Raw genomic sequence first — 12,979 nt, 5'->3', positions numbered from 1 at the left:
ATCATAAAATCATACAGTTTGGGAGCAGGTTATGCAACCCAACTCATTCATGCTACTATTAACCACCTTGCCCACACTTGGTTCAAAAGTCCTTTATGCCTAAGCCAGGGGTTCCCAACTTTTTTTTTATGCCATGGACCCTCTACTGTTAACCAAGGGGTCAGTGGACCCCAGGTTTGGAACCTCCTGGTCTAAGCAGTTCAAATGTCTTGAGCATGTCTATTCCAGGTATTTGCCACTTTCCATGTAAAGAAGGCCTCCCTCATATCCACTCTGAATCTCTTCCCACTTATCCTAAAGCTGTGTCCACTAGTTTTATCTAACTGCTGGGGAAACACTTCCTGCAGTCTCTCTGTACCTCATAAAGTTAAATCATGACCCCTTTTAACCATGGAGAAATGATCTACTTTCACCGTCCTCTCTTCATAAACTCGGCTACTTCATCCCAGGTAACATCCTGCTGAATCTCTTCTGCACCCTCTCTGGCGTCCAGTGCTGTCATATCCTCCCTATAGCTTGGTAACCAGAATTCCCGCAGTACCCCAGCTGAAGTCTGAACAATGCTTTTTAAGGTTGGAGAGTCTTCTTCTGTATAGCGTAAACTTTTACACTACTGTGCCGTCCTTCTAAAAGAATGCAGTTATTTTACTTCTCAAAGTACTTCAATTGGCTGTGAAGTGAAAGGAGTAGCATAGAAATTCTAGGTTTCTCTTTCAGGAATGTTTAGAAGGATCACTGCTGCTGCCACGAAGTTGATTATGGGGAATGGCTGTGATGGGAGCTTCTACACACTGGAGACCTTGAACAACTTGGTTCAGACCATCATCCCCACTCATCCATCTCTTGTGTTACTTTGGTGCCAGATTTTGCTGCTCGTTAACTACACAAACTACAGCTGGTGGTCAGAGGTGCATCAGACACCAAAGTAAGTGAAGGAAACGACAGGTTTATTTTAAAGTTTGTTTTTAGAGATGCAGTGCAGAACAATTTACAATGAACAATTAATATACTAACTGGTACGTCTTTTAGAGCGTAAGAGGAACCCCACACACTCACAGGAAGAGTGTACAAACTTGCAGAAGACACCGGAATTGAATGCTGAACTGTAGTGCCCAAGCTGTAATAGCATCGCGCTAACAGCTACACTACCTGCGGTACCTCCCGTTAGATCTCTGATTCATATTGTGCAGTAACTGTTTGCTGCACTGAATTACGATTGGGTGTGAAAAGTCCGAGTATTGTAGGAATAAAGTGGACAGATTTTACAATGGGAGAGGCCTGCAGGTGGTGAAGTGCCTGAATTTTCAGCTGCCTAAACTTTGAGCTTTGGAATTCCTTTTGAAGGTTCTTCACCTTTCTTTGTCTCCTTTAAAATACAGGAAAATTGGAAAATTAGTGTTATTATAGTTTATTGTTTTTGAGAATCATAGAGTACTACAGCACAGGAATAAGTACTTCAGTCCTTCTAGTCTATATTAAATTGTTACTGTCAAGTCCCATCGACAGCACCTGGAACATAACTCTCCATACCCCCCCCCCCCCCCCAATCCATGTACCTGTGCAGAATGCAGTGAGATTCCTTGCTTTTTATGAATAAGCAATATAGAAAAAAGATTGTGGATCAAATGCTGTCAGGTAGGTTGGGTATCTTTGTTGCCATGGACAGAAGGACCAGTATCTGTGGTAAATGACTCTGAGACGTTGTTACAATAAATACAGTGAGCACAAAAATAACACTGGTGCAAAGTAAAGTAGTGTGAACAGGTAGTGCAAAAAAATTTAATTACGAAAGAGGTAAAGTTAAGGGACGGAGAACGTGGCAGCACCACTGGGAAAGGGATGTGAAAGGTGATTGGTTCAGAAGTTGATAACGGTGGGGAAGAAGTTGTTCTTGAGACTGGTCATCGGGGCTTGCAAGCTCCTGTATCATCGTCTAAATGGTAGAATAAAGAAATTACATGATTCGGCATCTCCTTTGGCTGGCCATATTGTTTTCAGTCCATAATTTTCCTTGTGCCATTTTGCAATGTCAAAGGCACTATATAAAACAATATTCTTCTTCAGGCCTTTACCTCTTTTGCGTATCTCCTCCCAACTTCTCACTTAATCCCTCCCACATCCTCCAGCCATTCACCTTCCCCCTTATCTAGCTTCACCTATCAGCTGCCAGTTAGTACTCCTCCCTCTCCCTCCACCTTATTCTGGTTTCTGCCCCCTTCCTTTCCAGTTATGATGAAGGATCTCAGCCTGAAGCATCAACTGTTCGTTCCTCTCCATTAATGCTGCCTGACCTGCTGAGTTCCTCCAGCATTTTGTATGTGTTTCAATGTAAAACAATTGTTGTCGGTGTTTAGTGAATATTTCAGTGAACACAAAAGCAAAACTGGTGCTCAGTATGGTTGTGGAGTGGAGCAGGCAGTGCGGTAGGAATAGCATCACCTCTATCCAACATGACATCTTCAGCACATGTCATTTTCTCTTGTTCAGGTCCACCCTCTTCCCCATCTGCCCAGGGAATTCTTAAATAATTGTGTATTCTTGTTTCCTTGCCACATAATTTATTATGTAGAAGAAAAACAGTTTTTGGTATTCACAGCCTGAACTTCTGCTTTGTAGAGGGATTTCATTTTGGAAGAAAAGAAAAATAAGCCCCGATGAAGGGCTTTGGCCTAAAACCTTGGCTGTTTATTCCTCTCCATAGATACTGGAGTTCCTCCAGCATTTAGTGTGTGTTACTCTGGATTTCAAGCATCTGCAGAATCTCTTTTGGTTATGATATCTCTTGTCTTTTATTTCCTCAAACACAGGAGACACAGCTTGTCGAGTACGAAGCTGCTGAGCCCTCAGATATCTGAAAATGGAGATTCCAAATCTGTTTCTAAATTGGGCATGTGCAATAGGGAAATCGTTCGAAGAGGAGCTCTCATTCTTTTCTGCGATTATGTGGTAAGGTTATTTAAAATCTCTTATGAAGAAATGAAATATTAATGAACATACTCAGAGAAACTGCACTGCATTCACAGAATTCAGATCACCTTTTTGTGTTCTAATGGCACAAAGCATGGAACCAGAAAAGGGGAACAAATCTGCCTTTTACAAGCTGGAGGAGCCACGTATCTATTTTCTGTCTGTCTGTATTGGATTTTGTGCTGCATGTTTTATTATGGGTTACAGTACTTTGTCACATTAGTTTGGGCTTGGTAGAAGTAAATGAGTTTAGTTGCGTATTCACACATTACCCTCGTTAGTTTGGTTCATGATGGACTGATCACGGGTTGGATTTTTTTGTTGCCTGGTTATTACACGGACTTTGTTACTATTTATATCGTTAATCCCTACACAAGATCATTCATCTTTGCTGGTTTCATAATAAAGAATCAAATGTACATTTTTCAACTTGGAATTCAGTTATTTGAAAGCAAGCCACACAGTGTCAATTTCCTCACTCAGTATCTCAGTGGTTTTCAAGTAGGTGCTACACAAGTGTAATTTGTATAAAATCTGTTTCTTTTTTGTCCGTCTTGCTGGTTAGGTACAAGGACAGGTAAGCTGTTGGACTTCCATTGAATAACTCCATTGTTCCATAGTCTTTCACGTCAGTATTACACCACTACAGTGGGCCATTGGTTGTCCTAGGGTTGCTCTGCCAGTTGTTTGTTTGTATAGACGTTTATATTTATAATTCTCTGATCACCTTTTGTATCCTGTAGCTGGTTTAAATGTGGGCACTTTGTATATTTTGCAGCATTTTATTGAGTTATAATGATTATTTCTTGTAGTCCTAGTTTCTTGGCCTTTCTCCTTAACTGTTCATAGGAACAGAAGTGAGTCAATTACATCCTGATGATTATATGGACATGTTTTAAATTATTTCAGAAAATCAGTTTGAGCCAAAGATTGAGTGATAAAACTGGGCAGCACAGTAGTGTAGTGGTTAGTGTCATGTTATTACAAAGTAAGCGATCTGGCTTACAGACATGCTATTAGGAAGGAGTTTGTGCATTCTCATCATGACCCTGTGGGTTTCCTCTGGGTGCTCCAGTTTCCTCCCACATTCTAAAGATATATGGGTTAGTAGGTTAATGGGGGGGGCGTGGGTGTAATTAGGCAATGTGGGTCAAATAGGCTGGAAGATCCTGTTTCCGTGCTGTGTCTCTGAATAATTAATAAATCTGATTTCTGCCTTTTGTTGTTACAGTGTCAAAATCTCCACGACTCAGAGCACTTGACTTGGCTGATTGTCAATCATGTTCAAGATCTCATCAATCTTTCTCATGAGCCACCAGTGCAAGACTTCATCAGTGCTATTCATCGTAATTCTGCTGCCAGTGGGCTTTTCATTCAAGCTATCCAGTCTCGGTGTGACAACCTTGCGACAGTAAGTGGAATCTTCTATCAGATGTGCAAGCTGTTAGCTCAATCACTCAGCCACTCAATTAGGGAAACTGGTTTTGGGGTACTGGGCAACTAAGCTGTTCTCACCAAGAAAGAGCTGATTTCGGTTCTTTGTTTGCCATAGGCTCGTCGAACTGGATTCAGTTTGTAGTTGCGGCACTGATGGATTTAACGCTCTTTGGCCAAATGAGCAATACTGGCCATTGTCTCTATCATTTCTGTATTAATCCCATTTTCATTCACCCCATTCAAATCTGAATCAGGTTTATTATCATCATCTTATGACATGAAATGTGTAGTTTTGTGGCATCTGCCGTGCAAAGACATAAAATTGCTTTAACTTACAAAATAAGCAGTTCAAAAAAATGAATAATGAGGTAAATTCATGTACTGTTCAGAAATCTGATGACTGAGAGGAAGAATTTCCTGAATTGAACCCCGCCAGTTCTGTCACTTCCCTATACGGTCATGGCAATTTACAATAAGCACCTAATTTGCCAACTGTGGGATGTGGGAGGAGACTGGGGTACATGGAGCAAACCAGTGCTGTCACCGGAGAATGTGCAATCTCCATGTGGACAACACCAGAGGTCAGGACTAAACTTGGGCTGTTGGAGGTGATGCAATCCAACTAGCCCTTATACTGTCATCCCAGAGTGGAGGAGAGAGGCCATAAGCAATTGATACTTACTGATGTCACCTTATGCTACCTCGGGGTCTAAAGCATTCTACATCAGTATTAGTATGGTCTCTGGTCTGATATAGAAGAATGTAAGGACATGCTTCTCTTCAGCTGATGCTGTTAACAAGACCACCAAGATCTTCAAATTTCAAAGCAAATATACTACCAAAGTACATATATGTTGTCCTATGCTACCTTGAGTTTAATTGTCATTCAACCATACACCTGAATACAACCAAACAAAATGGCATTCTTCCAGGGCCAAGGTGCAAAGCACACTACTAACAGCACACACAGCACATATAGTTGTGATATCGTGTATAGTTTTTGCAGGAAAAATAGAGAAATACAATGGATTCTCCAAAAAAAAAAACACAAGGAAAGACAAACAACCAAGGTATAAAAGGAGACAAACTGCAAATTAAATAATACTGAGATCATGAATTGAAAAAAAAACCCACATAAGTCATCAGTATTATTACCATATAGCAGCCTTGGACTGTGAGTATGGTGATGAGTCCTTGAAGATGTGTCATGCAATACCTAACAGGGGGTGCTGAAAATACAAAATAAAAACAAATGCTCAGCAGGTCAGGCAGCATCAGTGAGGATTAGTATCCCCATGGGTCTAATAGGGAGCTTGCAGCTGCCAATGAGTGAACTGCTTTTAAACATCACTCATGCTCACTTATTTAAAAGTTGTTATAAAGATTATAATTTAATGTTGAAAATGAATGTAATTAAAAAGTTGGTTAAGCAAAAGCATTAAGGTGAAAAAAATATATTTAAGCACTTTATTTTTAAAGCTGAGCAGTATGGTAGAGTAGCGGTTAGTGTAACACTTCAGTGCCAGTGATCAGGATTCAATTCCTGCCGTTGTCTGTGATGAGCTTGTATGTTCTCTCTGCGACTACATGGATTTCCTCCGGGTGCTCCCGGTTTCCTCCCACATTCTAAAGATGTATGGGTTAGTAAGTTGTGAGTGTGTTATGTTGGTGCTGGTGGCACGCAGTAGTTGCAGGCTGCCCCCAGTGCATCCTCAGATTGTGTTGGTCGTTGATGAAAACGATGCATTTCACCGTATGTTTTGACGTATGTGTAAAAAATCTAAACTTTCTCTATAACTTTTCAATTAAGGTCAGTGGCCCCATTGAAGCAATGTGATAGTTCAACATGTTCCAGTATTGTCTGCATTAAGATGTTCTCTCCCTTTCCCCCAGCCAACTATGTTAAAGAAGACTTTGCAGTGCTTGGAGGGAATCCATCTCAGCCAGTCAGGTGCAGTCTTGATACTGTACATCGACAAGCTCATCAGTACTCCTTTCCGAGTGTTGGCACGAATGGTGGACACGCTGGCTTGCCGTCGAGTTGAGATGCTTTTGGCTGAAAGCTTACAGGTAAAGCTTAGAATTTCATCATGACGTATTGAGTACAGGAGTTGGGATGTTATGTTGAAATTGTATAAGATGGTGAGGCTGAATTTGGAGTATTTCGTGTAGTTATGCTCACCTACCTATAGGAAAGATATAAATAAGATTGAGAGAGCTTTGTTTTATGAAGAGAAATTTGCCTGAAGTTCTTTTTATGACCCTATCTACCTGTGACGCTACTTTCAAGGAATTATGGTTCTGTATTCCCATATCCCATTGATCTGCCACATTCCTCATTGCCCTACTGTTCGCTGTGTTGGTCCCACTCTGGTTTATCCTCCTAAACCACTTGTCTGCATTTAATTCCATCTGCCGCTTTTCAAGCTGGTCCCGTTCTTGCTGCAAGCTTTGATAGCTTTCCTTGCTGAACACTATGCCCCCTCTAATCTTGGTGTCCTCAGCAAATTTGCTGATCCAGTTTACCAGTTTATTGTCCAGATTGTTGATATAGGTGACAGACTGCATTAGTGTCTGGTATGGAGGGGCTACTGCACAGGACCGAAAAAAGCTGCAGAAGGTTGTAAATCTAGTCAGCTCCATCTTGGGCACTAGCCTGCGAAGTACCCAGGACATCTTTAGGGAGCAGCGTCTCAGAAAGATAGCGTCCATTATTAAGGACCTCTAGCACCCAGGGCGTGCCCTTTTCTCAACTGTTACCATCAGGTAGGAAGTACAGAAGCCTGAAGGTACAAAGACTCAGCAATTCAGGAACAGCTTCTTCCCCTCTGACATACGACTCCTAAATGGACATTGAAGCTTTGACACTACCTCACTTTTTTTAATATACTGTCTTTCTGTTTTGGCACATTTTTAATAATCTACTCAATATATGTAATTGATTTATTTGTTTATTCATTATAATGTTTTATTTATTTTTTTTCTCTTTGCTAGATTATGTATTGCATTGAACTGCTGCTGCTAAGTTAACAAATTTCTCGTCACATGCCGGTGTTAATAAATTTGATTCTGATTCTGAAGCAATAACAGATCTCACTGACACACCACTTGTCACAAGCCTCCAGTCAGGGAGGCAATCATCCACTACCATTCTCTGGCTTCTGCTAAGTCAGTTTTGAATTCAATTTATTCCTTCGTCCTGAAATCTGAAATAAGAATAGAAAGTGGTGGAAAGACTCAGCTGGTCAGGCAGCATCTGTGGAAATTAAATTGTGGCAAATGGGACTTGAATTAGTTGTACCTTGGGATAAGCTAAATTTTTTAGAGGGTGGTTAGTAGGAACCCGATTGGAGCTTCAGAATAGTCTGCAGATTCAGTTACAAGGTCTTAAAAATTGAAGATCCTTACCAACAATCCCACGATGTCTTTAACCCACTGCCATCAGGAGGGAGGTACAGGAGCATCAGAACAAGCACTGCTAGACTTGGTTGCAGCTTCTTCCCCCAGGGTGTGAGACTAATGAGTACCCTGCCACCATTGAGGTCTCATCACTACAACGGCCTGCTTTCCTCTGCTGTGTACTGTGTGCACTTTGAATTACATTTTTATTTACTTACTGTATATAAGTATATGTATATGTGAATACATATGTGTATATGTATATGTGAGATATGCTTTGAGGGTGCACCGTAGTCCATGGGGATGCCGTTTTGTTTGCTTGTATGGTCTGATAACAATAAACTTGAACTTGAAAAGTCCATGTCCATTACAACCACTGGCCTACTTTCATCAAGTGATTTTATGTATCATTTTGTGCTTCTCTGTTAGTTTTCTTATGAATACTTCTTGTCTCCATCTAGAATAGTGTTGCCCAAGTGCCACTTGAAGAGTTGGAAAGGATTCAGCGATACCTCCAGACCACTTGTCTCGCACAAAGGTAGCATATCTGTTTAGCCAGTTTATGTTGGGGAGGAAGGATGGAAGTGCATTACGCCTTCATGATTAGGCTACCAAGGGAATGAAAAAAAACTGCTGTTGTGTGTAGACTCTGGAATGATCTCCATGTGGCATTCATTGGACTATTACGTCCAGGTTGGGAGGTATTGGATCTGATATTGTTTGCATGATCTGTGTTTTATTTTTTTCCTCTCTGCACATTCGGTGTTGGCTCTTCTGGGTTTCTTGTTTTGTGGCTGCGTGTAAACAGACAAATCTCAAGGTTGTATAATTTATACTTTAATAATAAATGTACTTGGAAAGTTGATATTTGGTCTTAACCTGGATCTTGATTCTAGATTGTTTACTGTCATTTCCAATATACAAATGTAAAGGAGAGCAAAATAATTGTCACTCTGGATCTAATGCAGTACAAAAAACCCCCCACAATAAATATAAGTACATAAGATAGCTTATATGCATTGATTGTATGTCCATAAAGTAATGCTAGATACACAAGATGACTGACAAGAAATGATAAAATAGTAGTGGTTGGGGATGTGGAGGGGTGGGTTAGTGGCTGGAGGTGTCGATCAGCCTAACTGCTGCTTGGGAAGAACAACTGTTTTTGATTCTGGTGGTCCAGGCCTGGGTACTATGTAGCCTCCTCCCTGATGGGAGTGGGACAAACAGTCCACGAGCAGGGCAGGTGCAATCCTTTATAATGTTACTGGCCCATTTCCAGCATCTTTCTGCAATATGTTCTTCATTGTAGGTAGATTAGTGCTGGTGATGGGCAGTTTTGATAGTAAAGCCTTTTTTCAGCTTGATTGATTATTTGTTTCCCTGTCTTTCAGACACCAAAGATTGTACTCCCTGCTGGACAGATTCCGGGCAACCATTGCAGCAGACACAGTTAGTCCGTCTCCAAACTTGACCTCTCACCCGCTGGACGGGGACAGGCTGTCTACCATAGATTCCATCGTTGTGGACAAAGTGAGATATCTTGGGAATGTGACTTCTTTTTGCTCTGGGTTGCATGAACGGGTGCCACAGTAGCTTAGCGGTTAATGTAATGCTATTACAGCTCAGTGTTGGTGTACAGAGTTCAATTCCGGTCCTCTAAGAAATTTCTACATACTGCCCATGAACACATGGATTTCCTCTGGGAGCTCCAGTTTCTCCCCACAGTCCATAGACATACTTTTTAGTGAGTTAATTAATCTTTGTAAATTGTCCTATGATTAGGCTTGGGTAAAAATAGGGGGTTTGCTGTGCGGTTTGGCTTGTTGGGCTGAAAGGGCCTGTTCTGCACTGCATCTCTAAGTATAAATAACTCCATCTGAATCTGGGAGGGTCCGTTCTATAGTTAACTGTGAAGTTTAAATATAATGAAAGGATTCATGAGGTTGTAAGTCTAGACGTTAAGTATCATGGTTATCCTTCATTCAGGTCCTCACCATCCCTGGACATGTCCTCTTTGCATTAACATCACCGGGGAACCGCAGTGTTTTCAGAGCAGCTTCTTCCCTCCCAACAGGTTTCAGAACATTCCATGAACTCTGCTTCATTATTTGCCTTTTGCACTATTTATTTATTTTTGTAACTTGCACTAATTTTTGTCCTGTACTTCACAGTTGCCAGTGAACAACAAATTTCATTATATATATGTCAGTGATAAATAACCTGATTCTGAGCCAGTGCTGAAAGGTCAGTGATAATGGTTATTAACTGAAGATCCTCACAGGAAATATTAAATTTGGAGAAGTCTCTGGTATTTGGGTTTAAAATTGCCTTGAGCGCCCTCCCATGCTGCTAACAGAGGTCAGGCTTTCTACGCAGTGCATCAGTCTTGTCCTCTTGTCCTTTGTGGAGAGGGTAAGAGATGCAGGAATAAGTAATCACAAGGAGCAGTTATCAGCCTTATAGAATCACTCAGTACAGAAAAAGGCCCTTCAGATTACTATGCCGACCATTCAATACCCTTTTGTACTAACCCTGCCTTTAGTCCATGCCTTGACATTACTATTTATATGTGAGAAGACCTGCCTCTATCACTCTATTAGGTAGTGTGTACTGGGCTGCAACCAGTTTAATATTAAGTAAATAATCTCGACTGAAATAGCCACTAAGCATCCTGTTCATTTACCCTGAGCCAATGCCTTTGAGCTTCCAAAAAAATAACTTTCCAGTATTACAGAATGAGAATCAGATTTAATATCACTGGCATACATTGTAAAATTAGTTGCTTTGCAGCAGCAGTACATTGCAAAACATTATAAGACTATAAATTGCAATAAGAATTATGTATTAAAAATATATTAAATTATTGCAAAAAGAGAGCAAAAAAAAACATAAAATAGAGAAGTAGGTTTGTGGGTTCATTCAGAAATCTGATAGCGGAGGGGAAGATGTTAAATGTGCAATTTCATGCTGTTGTACTCCCTTGATGGTAGTATGAGAAGAGAACGTTTCCTGGGTGCAGCACTCCTTAATGATGGATGTCGCCTTCTTGAGGCAATGCCTTTTCATGGTGTCCTGAATGCAGGGGAGGCTAGTGCCCATGATGGAGCTGGCTGAATTTACAACTTACTGCAGCTTTTTCTAGTCCTGTGCAGTGTCCCTTCCTCTGAGGCCTCCGTCAGTCATAGTTGACCATGGATATTGCACCTTAACTGTCTAGATTTACAAGCCTGCGCAGTACGATATGGAGAGCAAGCTCCCCCTCTCCACGCAAATGATGAACCCAAGGGAAGGGTCTCGGCCCAAAACGTCGACAGTGCTTCTCCTTATAGATGCTGCCTGACCTGCTGTGTTCCACCAGCATTTTGTGTGTGTTGTTTGAATTTCCAGCATTTGCAGACTTCCTCATGTTAACCCAAGGGAAAAGCAGCGACCGATACAATTTGGTACCAACAGCATCATAGGAGTTGCCAGTCAGCGTTGAACTTAATGTAGGACTGCCTTAGGGACTCCTTCTCTGGATTTTTCTCTCCGGGTTTACTCCTGAAACTTTCCCCATGAGTCAATACAGCTGCAAGGCAGTGGAGGATTGAGATCAGAATTTTCCTTCTCCTAGGTGAGCTGCCAACCACGGCTGACGAGCCACATCTGCCAGAAGCAACTGGTTTTAAGGTGCCAGTGGCCTGCCTTTGCCTTTTCGCAGTCAGTGGAAACTGTTCTGACAGGCTTAGTGGCTAAGCTATACGTGAACGCCAGGAGCTGGACTTGTTTGTCAGAGGCTATTTGAGGTGCATGCCATTGGGAGCATTTAATAGATATTGGGAGCTTGTCCCCATTATCACCCCTAGCTAGATCAACTTTAAGGAACCAATGTTCATTAATAACAGATGATAATGCAGCAAATTTGAGTGCTCTGTAGAAATTTACAAGTCTTTGTTGATATACCAAGTTGACTGTCAGTTAATAAACAAGTGTCATAAATTGGGAGAAAAAGAGGAGACGGAGCAGTCTCTGTGGTGGTGGTGTATTAACTGTGCTGTCTTGTGTTTTAGGACTGGTACGTGTCACTTACCAAATTCCAATGCTGCAATCACACAAACACTGCTCTGATGGAATGCACTGAATTACTGGATAAACTTCCTGAAGATGACCTCCACTCTGTCATGACAACCAAGGTAATGGTCATTTGAGGATGCAAAGGAACAGTATTCCCACTTCATTCCTCTACACCCATTTGCTATTGGAATTGCATTATGTCTGACTGCAGTAGATTGTGTACCTGGGTGGTATCACTAATTGTAGCAACTACAATGCAGAGACACCCTACAGGAAAGGTCAAGAACTGGACCGAAATGCCAAAGGACGGTGATGTGGGAGGAGTCCCCAAAAACTTGGCATAGGTCGAGTGGACAGTTAGAGACTTTTTGCAGAGTGGAAGTGGCTAGTGCAAAGTCAAAGTAAAGTATGTAGCGATTTGTTTTCTAGTAGGCATTTACAGGAAAATGAAGAAACACAATAGAGTTTCAATAAAGACTGACAAATAACCGATGTGCAAAACAAGACAATTCATGCAAATAGAGAAATAACTAAATCATATAGAGAACACGAGTTGTACAAGGGGGCATTATTTTAAGGTGATTGGAGGATCAGAGGTAGGGTTTTTTTTGCACTGAGTGATGGGTGTGTGGAACTCACTGCCAGGGGTGATAGTGGAGGCAGGTACATTAGAAGTTCTTAGATAGGCACATGGAGGTAAGGAAAATGGAGGGTTATGTGGGAGGGAAGGGTTAGATTGACTTAAGAATTGGTTAAAGAGTTGGCACAACATCATGGGTCAAAGGGCTGCTCTATTTTCAGAGGATTTATTGTCTTAGATGACTGCCCATGTCTATAAATGGCCTTTCATTCAGTACAGTTACTGTCAAGAAAATTTATGGCCTAGGTTTTCCAGCCAACTCGTGTGTTTAGTGGTTATTAATGTGTAAAACATCCAGAAAGAGGTGGTATCTGCATTGGAATCATGGGGCTTCATTCTACGCCAGCCTCATTTTCCATTAGTAGAATCATTCTGTATCTTTGTAGAGATAAGTATAAATATCCTTGTTACAGTTGTTAAATATTGATAGTTTAATGCTTTGTGCCAATTATACAATTGTTAGCTAAAAATATTAAATAG

The 12,979-nt window shown here is 41.2% G+C and overlaps 1 protein-coding gene across 2 annotated transcripts in view; it reads left to right on the top strand.

The window, feature by feature from the left end:
• htt (huntingtin) overlaps positions 1-12,979 on the top strand; it is a 264,099-nt gene that overhangs the window by 201,136 nt on the left and 49,984 nt on the right. For both annotated transcript variants that reach the window (XM_059974136.1, XM_059974135.1), the window contains exons 40-46: positions 718-925; positions 2,808-2,946; positions 4,199-4,378; positions 6,298-6,474; positions 8,265-8,341; positions 9,198-9,336; positions 11,856-11,978. In XM_059974136.1, coding sequence (XP_059830119.1) covers positions 718-925; positions 2,808-2,946; positions 4,199-4,378; positions 6,298-6,474; positions 8,265-8,341; positions 9,198-9,336; positions 11,856-11,978 — 1,043 coding nt within the window. The remainder of the gene's footprint in view (positions 1-717; positions 926-2,807; positions 2,947-4,198; positions 4,379-6,297; positions 6,475-8,264; positions 8,342-9,197; positions 9,337-11,855; positions 11,979-12,979) is intronic.

The sequence above is a fragment of the Hypanus sabinus genome, chromosome 7 (genome assembly GCF_030144855.1).
Source record: "Hypanus sabinus isolate sHypSab1 chromosome 7, sHypSab1.hap1, whole genome shotgun sequence".
In the NCBI taxonomy this organism is placed as follows: Eukaryota; Metazoa; Chordata; class Chondrichthyes; order Myliobatiformes; family Dasyatidae; genus Hypanus; species Hypanus sabinus.
The sequence above is the reverse complement of the archived record's forward strand: the minus strand, read 5'-3'. Positions and strand labels throughout refer to the sequence as shown.